General features: G+C 40.9%; 1 protein-coding gene across 2 annotated transcripts in view; it reads right to left on the reverse strand.

The window, feature by feature from the left end:
- Positions 1–19938, reverse strand: part of exd3 (exonuclease 3'-5' domain containing 3) — a 47563-nt gene that overhangs the window by 19336 nt on the left and 8289 nt on the right. For both annotated transcript variants that reach the window (XM_061699091.1, XM_061699090.1), the window contains 16 exons: positions 19690–19851; positions 19229–19414; positions 19069–19122; positions 18171–18313; positions 17993–18099; positions 17838–17911; positions 17487–17525; positions 17219–17385; positions 13278–13425; positions 13008–13206; positions 12816–12925; positions 12019–12202; positions 11735–11907; positions 10683–10907; positions 9765–9818; positions 9540–9671 (listed from right to left, as the gene is read on the reverse strand). In XM_061699091.1, coding sequence (XP_061555075.1) covers positions 9540–9671; positions 9765–9818; positions 10683–10907; positions 11735–11907; positions 12019–12202; positions 12816–12925; positions 13008–13206; positions 13278–13425; positions 17219–17385; positions 17487–17525; positions 17838–17911; positions 17993–18099; positions 18171–18313; positions 19069–19122; positions 19229–19414; positions 19690–19851 — 2157 coding nt within the window. The remainder of the gene's footprint in view (positions 1–9539; positions 9672–9764; positions 9819–10682; positions 10908–11734; positions 11908–12018; positions 12203–12815; positions 12926–13007; positions 13207–13277; positions 13426–17218; positions 17386–17486; positions 17526–17837; positions 17912–17992; positions 18100–18170; positions 18314–19068; positions 19123–19228; positions 19415–19689; positions 19852–19938) is intronic.

Consider the following 19938-nt stretch of genomic DNA (forward strand, 5'->3'; position numbering starts at 1 on the left):
CTAGTCAAACATAACTGACACAAGAGCAAGCCCCAAAACTGAAGATATTCTTCCAAAGCCTAAGCTACAAACTTTCATCAATAAAAACATATAATCATAATTCAAAAGACCATGCAGGCAGACCTATTAACCAAAATTAACCATTAAATAAACGAACTATTAACCAAAATCATGGAAGGAGAAGGACAAATCATGGAAGGAGAGCAAAAAAAAAAAAGTCACGCTCGCCAGTTTAATGGCACTTTGCTGGCTTGTCTTCCAGATTGGTGTATTTTGAGAACGATGTCATGAAAAATTATATTCTTTATTCAAGACGGTACATGATTTGCTGCTTGCTATAATGCCTTGTTGAAGAAACTGAACCCAAAATGCAGACAAATATTTTCAGGTCATATATACGAGTAGAAAGAGTTTTAGACTGATAGAGAAAAAAAGTATATTAAGACGATATTGGTATTGTTTGTAAGCATGTCCGAACCCCTGGGATCATTGTTTTTCAGCTTGCTGCGCTATGACTAGTAGCAAAGAAAGAATATTTTGGAGACTCTTACCTAAACATTGTTCTGACCTCTGCAACATGCTATTCAAAATGCAACTTGACTAGAATGGCTAATAATATTTAATATAATAATAATAATATTTTATGTAACCCTGTTGACAATAGACAGATAATGAAGTTGAAGGAAGATAAAAGTGGGCAAACAGGATAAACAAAATGAAAAAAGAATGAATAAAGTACAGGAAAATAAGCAGTTTGGAACCCACCACTATAGATTACTGGCCAACTTGTAAAGTTGTTTGCATGCACCAAATTTATGTAGCCCTCAAACACTTAAGCGTGAACCTATAATCAAGGTACCCTCTCCTAGAAGTCACATCAACAACACAACAAGAAAAAATGGGTTTCTGACAACATTTTGTCAAGTAAAAGCATGAACAAACAAGACAAGAAACGCATGATTGCATGTAGACGAGACACGCCAAGGCATAAACGCAAGCCACTGTGCCACAGAGTCAAGATAATAATAAACCTAAACAACCAAGTTCCCTGTTGAGAAGGGCGGGAAGAGTTCCTAATCATGCAAGCTGTGTTCAGCAGAATGAACAGCAAAAGAGCTTTGCTATGTTGCACTGCCACTTGAGTGTGGGAGAATGCTCTATGCTTCACTAAACTGCAAAGACCCAAGATCACATTTCACTATCGCAAGGGAAACCATTAAACCATGACCACAGACACAGCAGCAGTATCTGGGGAGGGAAATACATGGCTGCTATGACTCATCCTCTCAACAGGTTTTTCAGTTATGTTTCATCGATAGAATTTGTTGAGATCGATCGCAGGCAATGTTTTAAGAGTTGAGTTTGCAAAAGTTGGACAAAATGCCGACATATGCCATTATGATGCTGGTCTAATTGTCCTTTGGAGACTAATAAAATGCATAAAGTCTGATGGAATGGGAAACTCTTTCTCGAGATGTTTGGAACACGGGCTCTGTTACCAGTGTTGTATTGAGCAGAATAATGCTGTCCAGGGCAGTTACTATATTTTTTCAGCCTGGGGATCAATTTGACAACATTATCATCTGTACGTGAACCTTTTTTAATTTTTTAAAATTTTCTTTTCAAATGAAAATTATTTGTTTTTTGTTTTTCCTAGATTGTTGTCGTGTAAACACAAACTCAGGATCTATTTTTTGTGTGGTGGTGTTGGCATTACTTGACCCCAGCTTTGTTATTATGGAGCACAGAAGTATCCCTCCCTTAGGAGACTGGAAGGGCAATCACTCACAGCAGCAGTCAGGCCATGCAGCTACTGTGTTCTGCAAAACATGAGAAACTTCCTCTTTCTGTGAGGACATTCGAGGGGAAGGCATCAGTAAGTGGTTCCCTCTCCCCAAGCTACGGGGGAAAGTAGACCCTCTCGAGTGCCTCTCGGCTTCCCCGCCTCCCCCGTGAGCCAACCGCGCAGTCGGACAGAGACTTGCATACACACAATCGTGCACATGTGCACACACTCACATGCAGTGTGGTTTCTCCTCAGGAGGGGAACATAAACAGGGCTGTCTGTCTGCGAGCGTACAGCTAGTTCTCATGACATCACCGCCCATCAGGAATGCACCGCTCTGCCCTGTCGAAACCTCTCCACCAGCCAGAAGCTTGCATGCACCAACACACACATGCACAAAAGCACATGTTGAATGATTAATGCACCACCACCATTTTTCCCCCCCAGGGAAACGTATAGTGTTCACAATACACACGCAAATGGCATTTGAGTTATTTTCTCCTCTCTTGCATTCCTTTTCTTCAATGATTGTTTCTAATTTATCATCTTCCCCTGCATTCCCTCCCTTATCATTTATCACCATCATTCCTCAATCCTCACCATTTACATATGTGTGTTGTCGCAAGACCACCCACACACAAAGACTCATCAAGAATGGCACAGGCACAGACCTCCACCTAGGCTGAAATATCTTAAACATGTCTCCGAGTCTTGACCTTTTTTCACAGACGCATTATCTGCTGGACCTGGTGGGTCAATGACCCCATTTGGACCTGCAGCGCTGTTGGACTCTAAGAGCAAACAGGGAAAATATGTTCCTCAATCAACGTCTATCCAGACCTGCAACAAATTGTAATGGCTTTTTCCGTTACCCATGTGCCACTACTAGGTTAAGTATTTTCTGCCTAATCACCTGTTAATTAAAGCTATGTTTCCACCAAGTGCCACCGTTCTGTAGGTTTGCCAGGTAAATTCTGATCAGACTTGTATCTCTGTGGTTTGCGTAGGCAGGATGGTAATAGCTGCACACCGTAAGCAACGTGAGAAACATTACTGTACGTCAGACCACACCAGCAAGACTGCAGCTGATTAATTAACCAAAGAAAATAAGAGAGAAATGACAAGGTGCAGTGCGCGGAAAGTACCTGTAAAAAGTAAACAGCTTTCAATGGAACCTTCGGTTCATAATCTACTGATTTTTTTTTTTAATAACGGTTGTAACTGGTAAGTGTTTACTTTCCATTAAATTAATTAATTTCCCACACAAAATTCAGTGGACAATTCTTTATCAGCTATCAAAGGACTAGTGTCTAGCTTCTCCCTCCACAATTGCACCAAAGTGTACCGCTGCGACCAACAACCCAAATCATAGGCTACTGAAAAGGAAGTGCAATTAAGTTGTAGTGTTTGGTAGAATATATACATTTAAGTAACTAACCAAACAACAAAAAACAATTACAAGCTAACTTCTTAAGTTTTCCCACTGGACAAAGCAAAGACTCAGCTGCCCAACCGAACAAAGATCACAGCTGAACTCGAATAGATTGCTGCCGAGCAGCTAATTGAATATCCATGTACTATTGACAAACCACAATGGAACATTGGATGGATGGATAAAAATATACTGTGTATAGAAAAATCTGCTTTGCCATGTTCTCTGTGCAGTTATTGAGGCAAAACAGTGACTGCATGCGTAAGAGGGACTTTTGTGTGTTCTGGTAAATGTGTGTGGAAAACAAGGGAAATTACGCATTACTTCCTTGTATTGGTGCTTAGAGGAAAAGCCCCGTTGGGGCTCTCTCCTCCCTTCTCACCTCTCTTCCTCCCTGTTCTGTCCCTTCCATCACCATCCTGCATCATCTTTCTCCTCTTACTGAGATCCCATTATCTACCAGTGGTAATTCCCCCCTTCACATTCCCTCTTGCATCCCTACCTCCAGCTCACCTTGTCATTATCATGGACACTTGCTGCCTTCTCGCTCGCTCTGCCTCCCTAAACCCTCTCTGATTCTCTCAGGCTTGGTGACAGGAAGCAGCTTGGGTCTCAGACAATGGAACACATCAAAACCCGCCACCAGCCTCACCAACTTCACGCACACACACATACATATTCACAAACAGAGCAAGACAAACAGGACATTCCAGCTGCCGGCTGCACCGGATTCCTCGCCTCTGCTAAACTGAAACGGAGAGTCAAGCTGAGGGTGGGAGTGGAGAAGTGAAGCAGGGGCAAGGGGGCCAGGAGGAGATGGGAGATGAGGTCAGACAGGGAGAAATAAAGGTAATCTCAGGCACTAAGTGAAGAGTAGACTGAATGTTGGAGAGAAAATGATGATGGTCTGATTTTGTACAATGACCCATGAACAGAAAGGCTTCTACGTCAGTTCCCATCAATGAAGCGGAAGACAATACTGCGGATCAGAAGAGAAATCATTCCTTGATAGATGACGACTGATTCATAAACACTAAACTCATACGAGAAGGGTTCGCAAGGGATCAGACTTTGCGTAACACTATCGGTAAGTTTCACAATTCATTGTGATGTAAAGTTGCTACGGTGAAGTTTTAGCTCAGTGTTAAGCTTTTTTTTTTGCCGTCATCGCCTCTTACGTTGGTTTGAGGACTAAAATAAAAAAACTATCAGTGCAAGTTTTCCTTGTTTGCTGTCTCACTGTTGGCATAGAGATATTTTAAAAGTAGTTAGTAGTTAGTTGACTTCACTGAAGCTCCGTGTGGTGTAGGCTGAGTCTCGGAGCAAGACTCGGGAGGGAGCGCGTCAGACGCTACACATCGTGAAAGCCTCCTTTGCACAATATAATCTTATTCTAAGTGTTGCACTGAGGCGACTGGTCATTAATTTTAACAAAGTTAAGACACACTTTTGTTCTTCGTGCACGTTCTTCTTCGTTGGTTTTCGCCGCTTCTTCTGTGTTTTTGCCACTTTCTCTTTAGGGTCGACGGACTAGGCATCGAAAATGGGAACCGAAATTAAAAAATTGTAACGATTCTGTGAGAACCGGAACATTAGTCCCGGTTCCAATCAGTTTTCAATTCTCGATCCCCAACCCTAGTCGTAGCCTAACAGTAACCTACGCTAACCCAGTAGTAAACTTGTAATTTCAGGAAATATTTATATAAATAAAACAAAATGAAAAATACTAAGTACTGTGCAGGTGTAACTGAAACAGGTCACAATCATCAGTAAAATTATTATATGCATGAATTTTAATATATTTGTCAAACAATTTATATTGGAAAATGCTTTTCGTTTTTAACCAAAATTGGTACCTCTATATTAAGATACTAGGTCAATGGTTTTTAGAGTAGGAAAGGTACTATCAGAATATCAGTGTTCCATTCATTTTTTTTTAGACAAATTATTATTGAGTATGTCAGCTACTGTTCCACTTAATAAATTCTTTCCACATCACATGACAGTGCCCCAACAGCAAAGTGAAAGCTGGAGTACATATTAGTGGTCCACTCATGTTTGCACAGTGGGATCTCGTCCTGGTTTGGTTCCAGTCAGACACACAAGATGCAGCAGGTTGCCATCGACACAAAAAAATTATGACTATTGCGGCGCTCCATCTTAATGACAAATGTTTTTTTGTCATTAAGCAATAATTTACATTATATATATAAGCAATAATTTACATTATATGTCACATGAAGAAAATGACCACCCTTGTGTGTGTGTGTGTGTGTGTGTGTGCGTGTGCACTTTCCTTTAGCACTTTCTTAAGCTCTATGAGAGTGTGTAACAGGAGACGTGAAGCACTCACCACACACAGTGGGAAATATTTGGGATGGTTTCCCTCGGAATGTTTTGGCGTGCCTATGGAATGCCCTCCCCTTTTTAACCGTCTCTACCTCCCTTTTCTTGCCATTGCGCCCTGTCATCTCCTGAGGGCAGGGGCAGTGGGAAACCGGTAAATGCATCAATGTAACCTTGTATAATATAGGAGATTCTACAAATGTTTTGGCTCTTTGTATCAGTATGTCAAATCTAATGTGCAACTTTGAGCATTGATGGCTTCATAGATATACAAATTTTTTATGATGCCTTCAGCATCAACATGCAACACTATCTCAGATGAAGTAATTACAAATTGCATCCTGTACTTTTTTCTCTTAAATTTAATAGGACGAGGTTAATAAATTCTGGATTGCTTGTGCACCTCATGCATCGCATTCTTTAACATTAAATGTCACAGAAGTATAAAAATCAACCAATAAAGCAATGAAAAACGTGTAAAACTTGACACACTGAGATCTTTGCATGATGCTAGATAGCGGCTAGCGCAAGAAGCCAGCGTTACAACTTCTCTCAGTGGTCTGTCTTGTCAAACATTAAATGCATGACACCAGAAAACAGAATATCCAAATAAAAGTCCTTGGTTCACATAACGCTGATCAGTACTGGTTATGGCTCAGGAAACAGGAATTGGTGGGTGGGTGGCTGGTAATGGAAAAAACCCCAACTACCAAGTAAAACCAGTAACATACCTAAATAAAACGAAACAGAACTAGCACGTCTACTCAGTCATCCATATGACTAATGGTGATCATCTCCAACAATCATAACACTGAAACACTTGCTAACGCTGAATAGAAGTACTTTACTGCTTTTAGTAATAGTCTACTTACTTCATGGTAACTGGGCACCATGTTTTTTCTTCTCTTCTAATGTTCTTTTATGGAATGGACCTTCTTTCAGAATAAATGTTGCAAAAAATAAGAAAAACACAATTATTTCCTTCTGGCTGATATGAGGTGCACTAACAGCTCACATTATGACAATTTAATGTCCAACATACATATTTCTAAAAAAAAAAAACACAAATTTTACTAGCTTTAATGTGATTGAGAACAGGTTTCGTTGAAGTAATGTGTGTCACAAGGTGAATTCTATATTCACTGTTCATTCTCAAGATTGTGCCTCACATGGAGAGATTTATCTGGCCCTTCTAAACAATATTGCAGTTTGCAAATGGCGAAATCCCTGTGTTCTTTGCAATGCTGCGCTGAGAGACATTGTTTGAAATTACAGTTGCATGACCATATTTGTGGTGGTTTGGAAAAAAATAAAAAAATAATAAAATAAAATATGAATAAGGGTTGGCCAATTCACATGTGCTCTCATATACCCGGGGCTATGCCAAGTAGCTTAAAACATGTTGAAACCTTTCACATTCTTCCTGGTTGTCAGCCCACAGCTCTTTGCAGATCAAAGCACAGACAAGTTGCCTTATTCTCATTCAACCTCCTCTTCCTTGAGTGGGATCCCCCCTCATACACACTCTTATAGCCTCCACACAATCTTTGTCACAATTAACAGGTGCGATTTTAGTCTCACTTTATCTCTTGATTTTCATTGACTTTCACTGGTTCCCTTTTGCTTTTTCCCTCCGTCATCACCTCTGCTCTCACTTCTCACCCCTCCCTCCCCTTTTCCTCTTGCTAACCCCACCGTAGGTCTGACCCCTCCCTTGCGTGGTGTGGCGGTTCCTGTTGCTCTTGTTTTCACTTCCCCAGCAGTCTGGCGCGTGGGAACCAACATCGCTGCTTCAGCAGCAGCACTGTCTATGACTGACTTTCAATTCCTGTATCTGTGTAAGCATGTGTGTGTGCGTGTGTGTTTATGTGTGTAAAAGGTACTGAGGTGTGTGCGTGTGTGATGCTGCCAGGAAGCATTTGTGAGTTTGGGATTTTGTGCGTGTATGCATCTCACGCTATATGTGATATGTGTTTGCTGGGTCAACATCTATCTCACAGGTGATCTGTGCAATCTCAACGTCAATAAAAGGCTAGCATCTGGTGGCACTGAGCATCTCAGCTGACGTTTTTTTGTAAGTATTAGTGCACATCTGGCAAATTAGTGGTAAGGATTTGATATAGTTGAATAAGGGGAGTGTAATGAGGTGTAAAGCACTGCCAACTCCACCCAGGGACCAAACCTTTTGCAAAAATATGAAAAGGATCAAATTCAAGGACGAAGCACTATGCCACGTAATCTGATCTTTGTGGAAATGATAAACAGTGTATGACTGACAATGAACGATAAGTCACGGTTACAAGTTGACAATCAATTTATTGATCATGAGAATTTATTTCACTTGATGATAATTCTCAAAATAAAAGGACCCAAAATGGGCTGACGGTTAATGTTTTGTTTTTTTGTTAATTGTCAGCGGAATGTTGTTGACATTTTATTACTCATCAAGAAGTGTAATTATGTGAGAGAAAACCTGGTCTATGATGATGAGGCTACTCTGGGCTTGTTGACTTATACTGTATACTAACGTGTCAATGGAAATTCCCTACTACAACATTAGAAAATAAAAAATAGATTGCCATGCAATGGCAATCCATGCACAAATATATCTTATCTTATATATCTTCTTTCCAACTACTACTTTGTGTACACGGAGTCATTCTACTGCTCTTGGTCCTTCTTGGGCTCTCTATGGTAGACACAAATTCCTATGCCTTCAAAATCTTAGTGGCCGAGTGATGCACAGAAACATTTAACCTTTTCATGGGCACAAACTCTTAAATCTCCTTTTCTGTCTTTTCTTGCTTCTCCTTCCACGTGACATTCAAGCAGCGATGTGTGCTCATGAGAAGCAAACCGATGCAGTCCTTTTCAATCAGACAACAAGGGAGCTAATTTTGGCTGGGTGGGCTGTAGCGAAGCCCCAAAGGCCTACTCTCTCCAGTAAATTTAGCATTGGATTTAGTATTCCCAATTGCGGTTTAATGGTCTTTTTTGTCTTAGTACATTACTGTTGGTAAGTTTTTACAGTTACAATAAATAGAATAAATTTCTGCCACACTGTTATTTCCATACATCTTTAAATACACCAGCCCAGCAGGACAAACTGTGGCAGCTTTCATGTGTTTGGAATATACAGTATAAACTGGTTACACGTGGTGTAAAACAAAATTTTTATACAAGTAACAATATAGCAACTTAGCTTCTTGTTTGACTAGCAACGTGACAAGATTTGCTAAAAATGACAGTCTGACAAAATGGGCACTTCAACTTAAGTACAACACAGCAAGATCTTTGAAAATTGGATGATGTGATCCTGAGAAATTGAATTTTTCGGGGGAAAAAAACGTTTTGTGTGATATCGCCTATTGAAAATCTGGTCAAAAAATGCCTTCAAATTAGACTAAAACAGTAACTGTCTCATTTCTTCTGCTACTGAGGGAACCCATTCTCAGATTGGCTGAAAACTTTCAGTTAAAAACATCCACCAATTGCTCATAGCGGCTGAAATTCCGAGACTACGCATCAAAAATACCGTGATGTTCAGAACGGTGTCATTTGCCCTAAAAACTCGACTTAACTACCGCAAATAGAACTTTATTGGTGAGAACAGCAGTGAGGGCAGTAGAAGTAAGGTCGAGTCAAATTTATTTCTATAGCTCTTAATCACAAAAAGAGTTTCGAAGGGCTTCACAGGCCCACAGTTGACAAAGATTGACAACATCCCCTGATCTAAACCCTGCAATCAGGAAAGGAACAAATATAAATCAATCGTTTTTCCTGTGAATTTATTTGTTATGAAGGATTTTTGACTATTTCAGCAGTCTTGTTTTGCCGACAAAAGTCTGTCGCCCAAAGACTGATGCACTTTTGGACCATTTTCAGTGGCTGAAAATTTGGTGCATCACTATTTGATAAATACACAAAAGTTCATGTTACAAAAACTTAAAGGAACAGCATGAACATTCTTCCTACCTGGCAGCGACTGAATATATCACAAGGAGTTGGCCGGACATTGAAGTGTCTGAGCACTCGGACAGCTTGGTCTCTTGCCTTCTCCGAGCAGTCCAGGGATAGACAGCGGCCCTCGGCCACCTGAGACCTCAACTGTGATCATACAAACACATACACCAGTACATCCAAGTAAACACTGAGCATTTTCAAATAGAATTCACATTTTATTTAGTAGTTGTTTCTTACAGTCTGGTATGGCTGTCCACATGTGAGTATAACACGGTACTCAGCTTGTGCTAACTGGACAAAAGAACACATGATTACACAATCACAAATGGCTTTTTTGCCCAACCATGTTAACATTGCAAGGTATTTAGATGTGGTTGATATTGTACATCTTGCATACATTATACACTAGGGCTTGGGCTGTGGAATATTCTTAGACCTATTATTCTGGAAAAAAGTTTTTTTTTCCCCCAATTGAGTTGTTCATTTTATAGGCCACATTAATGGTGGAAAAGGTTTTTAAATTATTCATCTTGTTCAATTGTCAGGTTTTTGTGACATAAAAAAATTAGACCAAAGGTTTTAATATCACTGTAAGCTTAAGGAACACCTGGGCATTACAAATACCTGAAATGAAAATGGAAGAAATGGGTAAAGGTCTAGGTATAAGGTAAACCCGGAAATTATTTTTGGATCATAAAGATACTAACCGAGCCGTGATAAAAGTGGGTTACCTTTGTGTAAGGGGATTCCATGATGTCTTGACCGGGGTGTTAAGTTTAACACCTGAATCTTACCTATCCCGGACTGTTGTGTAAGTATTATATATGCAGATGCTGATGCTTACACATTTACTTATCCGATGGCGGGATGCTGTGTCGCTCTGTGGAATTTCCCATGCTAATGGAAATATCCCACTTCACTGAGTTCTGCTCTGATACTGCAATTTCTGAAAGATTTGTTTAAAAGTGGTATATCGTCTAATTCATCCCAAAGGTTTTTGATAGGATTTAGGTCTGGGCTCTCAGGTTCTTCCTCACCAAACACATCCAATAGCGTTATTTCAAGAAACTTGATCCAGGCCAGTCTAATTATTTGTAAATTATAGCACCTTAACCTTTTAGATACATGTAACTGCTACATTTTCGACTAACATACCTTTGCAGCTACTCTGTGATCATCATTATTTTCCAGCATGACCACATCGACTCCCAAACAGCGCAAGTACCTCCCGAGGCCTTGCAACATGTTGTCACACACGACCCGCAACTGCTGAGGGGCAAGAGGAGCAGTAGGGGAGTCTTCAGGGGGTTTCTTGCCACACAGGAGGCCTTTCTCAGTATCAGAGCAAGGGGGACTGACCCATTGAGCCCCCTGACATTCCTAAATGGGCAGAGACAATAATGCGATACTTAAGTGATCCCCACAGGGGGATTTTCTTTTCACTTGCAGAAGAGAGCTGGGAGGTCAAAGCACAGGGTGAGCTATACAACTACCACCCCCGGTGCTGCTAGAGTGTCTTGGTCAAACACGCATTGTTCCCACCCACAGGTTTGATGCCCCGACCCAGATTCTTTACTTGGGATGTTTTTTGTCTCTCACAAACTCAGAAAAGTAATAATTGTACAAGTATTGGGACATTATTTATTACGTCTGTTTTCATTTGTGTGGGTCTTTCCACTATTATTGTTTATTTGTTTGTGTGCAAATTCCTGGCTACAGGATCAAATATAAGTGTTAATCAAAACATGAAGTAAAAAAAAAAAAATTATTCAAAATTAAAAATTTAATTATGGTCTCAACTGGTGGGCTCTGTTCCAAAAGTGTGTGACAGACTCACTCTGGACGGGTCGCAGACAGTCACAAAAATATATTTCATGTGCATCTCTTGTCTTATTTTTAAACTTTGGGTAAGGTGTAAACATATATTCATGCATTTTCAATAGTGTTATCCTCATTAGGGTCACAAGTGAACTAAAGACTAATTGTGTTGGTGGTCACAATGTTGTAGCTAGTCTGTGTGTGTGCGGGAGTCACAGAAGAGACCAGTTGAGAAACCCCATGCTAGACGGCTACAGATTATCCCTCCAAATATCTTCTGGATTTTCTTCTGCACTGAGTGAATGAAAGCATTAAGACTGGAGTTACTCTACCTATTGGTGGGAATGTGTTGAATAAATATTGGTTGTGAAAAAAATTCAAACCCTAACCTCCTTGCTGCTGATGTGTTTCTTCATCTTGCTTTTTTTGTCCTTCTGTTTTTCATCTCTATTCTTCTCTGGTTGTCTTAAAGAGATGGAATGGAGATTGCTTGGAAGCCCAAAGTTGGTGGCGTTAGCGGAGAGCACAGAGTATACATCCAACAAACAGTAAGCATCCGTCACTGAAATAAAGAGAGAGAAGAGGTGAATTCAATAGCGAGCAGTTATTTAGGGAATATGCTAATAGTCAGTGATAATCTAGTGTGAGAATTGGGTGTTATTGAGTAACTAACCGGCATATCTGATTTGGCTGACGCGCAGCGGCCGCTTCTCCCAGTTGGACATTTGCTCGCTCTTGTCAAGGGCCTTTCCCAGGACCTGTTGCACTAGCCGACTGAGGCCTTTCTCAGCAGAGTCCTCTCCCACTACCATCTCCTTAGGGCCACACTGAGCGCTGTTCACCTTACCACACTGGATCTGAACAAGACATTGTTACAATGCAATGACTATTAGATTATTATACAACAGCTTGAACTTTGTTGAGTTTGTTAGCTGTATGCAACTTTGTAGCTACAATATTTGATGGGATGAAAAAAATTACTGTTAAGTGCAGACTACAAAAACGTAGTTTTTTTCTCCATCTTTTTCGTCATTTTCCGCTGTACTCTCTGAAGACATGGAATTGGGTGTTGAAGTCGAATTGTCACGGTAAGTATTACAAACAACCGGCGCTGGTGTTTACGTTATCTGGCATCTAATCTGTTTGAGGATGCTGTGACGCTATGTGTAGGTGCACACAGTTGTAACAATATCCTGCTTTGGTGGTTTAATTGTAAAAGGAAAAAAAGATTACGTTACAGGGATCTTGTTTGATGTGCGTCTTGTGTCTGAGATGCACAAAAATTAGCAAGGATGCATGAAGCATATTCAATCTCCATCTATAGATATATGGTTTCAGGCCCGCTTTCAGACACAGCAAATCAAACTCGAGTCCTGTCTTGGTGCTAGCCAATCACACTTTGACCTCAGTTGCTCCACTTAAACTTGAACTAAACTGTAGGAAACCTTATATACACCACGATAACATTACCTTTCTGTGTACGTTAAGAAGATCAAGCATCCCCTCTATTTTCAATGGCTCCTCCACAAATTGAGGCCAGGTGGACATGAGACACTTGAGATCACCAGCCATGCCATAACCTGAGGAAGACACATGGGTCTAGAAATATCAGCAAAGATGTCTCAACTAAAACAATTTCTACTGTCTACGTTTGTTGCTTACCCACTTTAAGGACATTACATTCACATAAAAAACTTCTAATGAATGTAATGGTCTCTGGATGCTGACAAAATCCATTTGCACACAAGTCTAATAGGAAAACGGTGTCAAAAGTAGCGAGCTGTATCAGGGCAACTTGCTGAGTTGAGCCACAGCCAAATGTGGGCTGCCACTCCATATCAACTCCTACTACACCACCCCCCTGAAAAAAGAAAAGGTATATAATTTATTCAAAATTATTCTTTATTTTCACTCAGTATTTTTTGTCTTCACCTTGAGGAGTGTGTCACGACAACTTTGAAGGGCTTTCAGGGTGTCCACATGCTGAACCTTGTCTTTGGTGAGAGGTACCTGGTAGAACTTCTGACAATGAGCTTCAGACGGCATCCACTCCTCATTGTGTGTGGAATTGCTTGCATGTCTAAGTAGATGACAGACGCGCGTTCTTATAAGCGCGCTAAAAAGTCATTGCAAATTGTTCCACATTCAAATATGCTAAAAAACACTTTCATTGCTCGGACATTGTTTGTACAGCTAGAAAAAGACCCAGCGTGAATACTCTTTAAGATTGGTGTTTCAATACATTTTTCCATATTTTGTAATTCAACTAAAAGAAAGTTGATTCATTCGGATTGTGAGAAAATGGGGATGTGGTAAACCAAACAAAGTAAAACCATTCCTCTTTTGACAAAATTGGTTCCGTATGTGCTCAATGCTCACCACAATTTGCATAAGAGCCACAGTGGAACCTCACAAAAGAACATTTCCCATTGAGATTGATCATATTTGGAATCATTTGTTTAAAGTTCCAAACGTTATAAAATTTTAACTAACTGTACAGGCAATGTTTATATGCCAATGTAAGACTTTTTCCAATGTCATACAAATATAAGCAGAGCTTTTAACAGGAACTGTCGGATTATGTATAAAACGAAAGCAAATACTAACAGAATGTAAAGCATCACACATAAAATACTACCTTTAGATCACGAGTGACAAGTACATGATGGCTAAACAGTCGGCAACTAGTGTGAGAAATTAACAGTCTATCTACACTATATAATCTTTCAGTACTCCTCATGAAACAGCCCCAACAGACGCAAAAACAAATGCGTAACACCAGCCACAGAAGATCCAATGGGCTCTCTGCACAGAATGACGTGTCGTCATATCCAATGAAAATATTATGGGGTACTAGTGCTACGAACTAATCAGTTGTTATTCGGACTGACTCACGAATCCCAATTTAAAAAAACGAATCCTGAATCTGAGTTTTCACATTAGAGTCAGAATGAGTCAAAGCATAACATACTTCTTACTTGATTCTGACTAGTGGTGGCGCCTGTGGGCAGCATTGCAGCCCAAAGGCGCCACCATTTTTACTTACTGCACATCGCTTCTGCGAGCATAAGTATCGTACCTTTACAAAGATCTCCATAAATTTGTTTAAAAAAAAATTTAAAAATGAAAAAGAGCTCTTTTCTTTCAAGGAGGCTTGCGTTGAGCCTAGCTCTCCAATGTGCTACACGGATAACATTAAAGTGCCTCAACTGAAGCCGAAAAGGAGCCATCGCAGCACGGTGGCAGATTTAATGGGAGAAAGTTGAGGTAGCCAGCAGGCTAAGTAGAAGCACCCTAACTGGAAAGGCGGCAGGTTGGTCCGGTCCACGAGGATTTATGGCACAGTCGAGCACAAAACAGACCCAGAATTCTACCTGTGGCCAAGGTACGGCGAGTGATCCTGGTTAAAGTAAGACATTTTAAACTAAAAAGAAAAACTCTTCTGTACAGAGATGCTGCAGCTAAATCAATCCATGCTGCAGCTAAATCAATCCATTTTCTGAGTCGCTTATCCTCACATGGGTCACAGGAGTGCTGGAGCCTATCCCAGCTATCTTCGGGCAGGAGGCGGGGTACACCCTGAACTGGTTGCCAGCCAATCGCACGGCACACATAAACAAACAACCATCCCATCAGTCAAAACATGTCAGTGTACCCACTTACCGGTTCAATCGATAGTTTTCAAATAATCAAACTGAATATTTTATTTGTTGGACTATTATTTTTAAATAGTGCAAGGAGTAACAATTTGATTGTGATTTGCTAGTCATTTGTTACTGTCAATATGAATAGCGATTAGGGTTTTAGGGGGTGAGTCTGACCACAAGGTTACACTCTTCGGTTTGCCGAACTACGACAGGCATGTATTCATCCATCCATCCACCCATCCATCCATTTTCTGAGCCGCTTCTCCTCACTAGGGTCGCGGGCTCGCTGGAGCCTATCCCAGCTGTCATCGGGCAGGAGGCGGGGTACACCCTGAACTGGTTGCCAGCCAATCGCAGGGCACACACAAACAAACAACCATTTGCACTCACATTCACACCTACGGGCAATTTAGAGTCTCCAATTCATGCATGTTTTTGGGATGTAGGAGGAAACCGGAGAAAACCCACGCAGGCACGGGGAGAACATGCAAACTCGACACAGGCGGGGCCGGGGATTGAACCCGGGTCCTCAGAACTGTGAGGCTGACGCTCTAACCAGTCGGCCACCGTGCTGCCACCATGTATTCATAGTCGAGTAATTAGCCCAGTAAAAGCCTTATGACAAATGGCTTTTTTTTTCCATTCCAAAAGCAAGACAAACAATAACATGAACATTGTTGTGTTCCAATGTATTCATTGTCATCCAAATTCAACAATGTTTTAAGCAACTACGGATTTCCCAGTGTTTTAACTCATTCATGATTACTTGTATTGCGCTGTCCCAGAACCTGCTTTCCTGGACACCACAGTGCATGAAAATGTTAAATAAAAAGGGTAAATGAGCTTGCTATAGAAAGAGATCCAGGAACTAAAACTTAACTTTACATTTGGATTACAAAGATTTACTGAATCTGATTATGTCATTTGTTTCTATTAAGGTAAGATGGGAGAATACCCATAATGTTAAGCAGCCCTACATTTACACAGTGAGCTTTTTTCGTCCTTTATCGATCTGAAGCAGATAGCCTGTATACTTCCCATGTCTATCTGTCTTTATTTGACACTCATAATGCCAAACACAGATTTAAAAAACAAGAACCTAAATATATAGAGAACACAATGTTAGATATATTCTGCTTAGATAACTGGAAATGTTCATACTAACATTAACACAATATCACACACATATTCATATGGATTTAAGACGAGGCATACATCTTAAAGCTGTTCTCTAAATTGCTGCTCAGTGCTTTGGTCGACTTAAAAAGACTGTGTACATCTTTGATGGTTAGTTTAGGCAAGCCCTATAAACACTGTGTGTAGAAAAATGGAATCTTGTGAAATTGGAAAACACTGAGCCACTCATACAACCCTGGAGATTTTGTGCAAAGAGCCAATGGAAACAGTAACACACAAAAAAAGAAAAAGACTGCCAAATAAAATCTGCACAGAGCTAAACATGGCTTAAAAGAAGCAAAACTTAATTACTGCCAATAATCTGCAACTATCATGACAAGGAAGGGCTCAGTAATGCTGGACAAAAGTACTTCGACACCAGAGGTAACTTCCATCCATCTTTTTTTTACACTGCTGGTTCTTAATTGGGGTCAAAATAAGATGGAGGCTTTACTAACTTGACTTTGGGGTGAGAGGCAGGGAACAGCCTGGATTGGTCCCCAGCCAATCGCAGGGCACAGCAGTATATGCAAACATTCACACTCACATTCAAACCTATGGAATATTTAGTCTTCAATCGACCTTACATGCATGTTTTTGGAAAAGGGATGCCAGAAGACCCATAGAAAACCGACATAAGCACAGGTGAACATGCAAACTCCACACAGCAGGGCCTGAGCCTAAGTTCGAAGTAGCATCTCTCAGCTGTGAGGCCAAAGTGCTAACCCCTAGCTCACTGTGCTGCCCACCAGCAGTAAATTATGGCACATACTACTGCTCTACCATTCTTCTCATCTTTCTTCCAGACAAACTGCCACAAAAAGCCAAGTGAAAAAACAAAACACACATGCATAGTTAATCCTTTGATGCTGGGTAGTTAGGTGCGCTGACAACCCATGTGATGTGCTGACATATTGTAATGTCCGAATTTTTTATGACATTTGAGTCCAATTTATGCCAAATAGTTCGTTCGAATTGCAAATTTTACAAGCTTTAGGAGAGTCAACTTTGGAGGTTCCACTAAGTTTACAAACATTTTTGCTGACTCACTGTAGCTCGGGTGATAAACTTTGCTGGGCGTCCCAGACCCCCCAGGGGAGTCTGTGCCTGGGAAGGCTATATCTCAGCGACCACTGAGCAGCTTTTTCAAGTCCACAGTACTTCGGCAACATCTCCACCAACTGGATCTGGAGCTCAAGGTCATCTGCCACTACAGTCTGGATGTTTATGACACACACAAAACAGTCTGTTGTGGAAAGAATACTGGTACACATTGCTTCTCTTTGAAAGGTATCATAAACTTAAAGACGGCAGGTACCTGCACGTGGTCACTAAAATTCTCATCCGTCATGCTTTTCTAAAAAGAGAACAGCAGGTGAAACAGTCTTTAATTTTCCAGTAGCAGAAATAAAATCAGTTACTAATAATATATTATCCCCTAAAAATTACAGCCAAAATAAAGTTGTCTTATTTTTCCCAACAGTATTATACAGCAAATTGAAATTAAACTTTCCTCTCTTTTCTGCAAACTAAAATGAAACATAATACCTCAGACAAGGAGAAAAAAATATATCGGTGACTGCGCTGCCACTACCATTCTCATATACTGATAAGAAAATGTTTTATTTGTTAATGCACACAAAGTAAAGGTGATTAGATTATCACTCACATCTAAAAATCTCTTGAACATGAGGAACCGAAGTGAATCCAGTCTCCTCTTGTGCAGGGCATTGGGACACAGCCCTGCATCAACAAGAACAAGATCTGATGAATACATAGAGAACAGTATGCGCTTGCCTGAGCTACACGTACACAGCCACGCACCTTGGTCAATGTTAAATTTCTCCGCAAGTTGAAAGACATGTTTTGTTAGCATTTTGGGCTGGATGTGAGCCAGGCTGTGTTTGGATCTGGAGAGGTGAGGAAACCGCCTGAGGAAACACACAAATGGTGAACTTTTGTCCACATTTAGTCTTTTTGGACTTTAAAATGTACACCATACTCGCTCATCATGTCGGTGAGTGAGAAGTTGGGGTGGCACCAGGAGTCAAGCAGAGAGACCAGTTGCTGTTCTAGATGAGTGTGTCCTGCGACAAAGCTCTCTGCTAAGGACAGCTTGTCCTGAAAGATGAGCGGCATGCATACCTGCAGAGGACATTTCACAACACTCACTTTACTTACGGACATTTTCTGAAACAGTATCTGCAGGTTTAAGAAAGTCACATTTAAAGGGAACATATGGAAAGTTCAGAATAAATAGTTGGGTTTCTTGAGTGCTTGGCCACCAATCAAGTGTGAAATTAAACAACCAAGTAAATATTTTGCTTTGTCTGCCTTTTTTTGAAATTATGTCTATGAGCGACCAGTTTTCACTCATTTATAATAATAATCGCCCCCATACCAAGTTTCTTTCCTCTTGAAATGACCAACTGTGTGCGTGTGTGCGCACGCATGCAAGTGTGTGTCCAAGAAACAGAAAAGGGGAGACAGCCAGACATTGGGCGGGTTACACACACACACTCAACGTCAAGATCCAGCCTCCTTTTATGCATACACTTGCTGGCGAGATCATCAGAGGCAGCATGCGACACTTTTTGTCTCAAAGCTCTGGCTTCACCCCAAGTCGTCATGGTAACGAAAGCCAGACTTGTTATTGCCCCAGCAGTATATGGTGCGGGAAGAGGGCTGGCTCACTTGCAGGTGACAGGGCCAGCCCCTAAAAGCGGGCTGATTTCAGCAAGACCAGAAATGTACTGTGTAGAGTGTACAATAAGTCTTGATGCTTGAGGTATTTTGACGAAAGCACGTCACAGACGTGAAATGTATAATATGTCCCCTTAAAGTTTTTATGACCTATTTAAAGCGACTGATCAAATTTAGAAGTGAGATGTGTGACTCACCTCCTCCACATTTAGTTCATTCTGCAAATTCAGCTTTATACCAAGCACTGCTGCCTGAAGGAGACAGAAGGGCTAATTTGGTGTATTGTGGAACACACTTATTTCTGAATTAGTACTGGTTAAGAGCTTGAGAAAAGTATGTGGCACATGTGGCACTCGCCTCTTTGTAGCATTTGAGGGCCAGCAGGTTCACAACATGCAGTCGCAGGGTAGCTGGATCCAGGGTGGTTAGCTGGTAGATATTTATGAGACCTTCAACAACCACGGTCTGGGTGTTGGTGAGAAGGAAAAGAGCCCGATGCTTAAGGGCTGTCGCTTGCTGCTCTGGAAGTGAAGTCACCATAACCTGTGATGATGATGATACATAAAAACATTCAAGAAACATTAAATTAAGTTAACAGCAAGTAAATTTGTATTGTGAGGCAAGTCATCAGCAGTAGAAACAGGCTCGGTATCTATAACTTTCGTGAGAAAAAGAACAATCTGGACATTTGGTAGATTTTATTTACATCGAGCTTGTCTTGCTGGATGCTTCAAAATGTGCTTAAAATGTATAATACTTTAAAAAAAAACATGTCAGGTAAATTACTACTGAAGAGTTTTAATTGGAATTTTGTTTACCTGGGGATGTTCTTTTAACCAGCTCTGGAATTCCTTTAAGATGTGGGCCCCCAAGGTGTGGCCCCGAGCCTTCTGTTTGGCCGGAGAGCACTCTAGGATTGTTAGGATGGCCTCCAGGGGATCGTTCAGCTCTGAAAATCCCTCCTGGGCTTCCAAATGGAACTATGGGGCAAAACACAGATGGAAGGATGGGCTAGATGTGAAGTCTGATACAAGAGAGAGGCAAAAGTGAAGGAGACAGTTCTGATT

Source organism: Phycodurus eques, chromosome 15, assembly GCF_024500275.1.
Source record: "Phycodurus eques isolate BA_2022a chromosome 15, UOR_Pequ_1.1, whole genome shotgun sequence".
Classification (NCBI taxonomy): domain Eukaryota; kingdom Metazoa; phylum Chordata; class Actinopteri; order Syngnathiformes; family Syngnathidae; genus Phycodurus; species Phycodurus eques.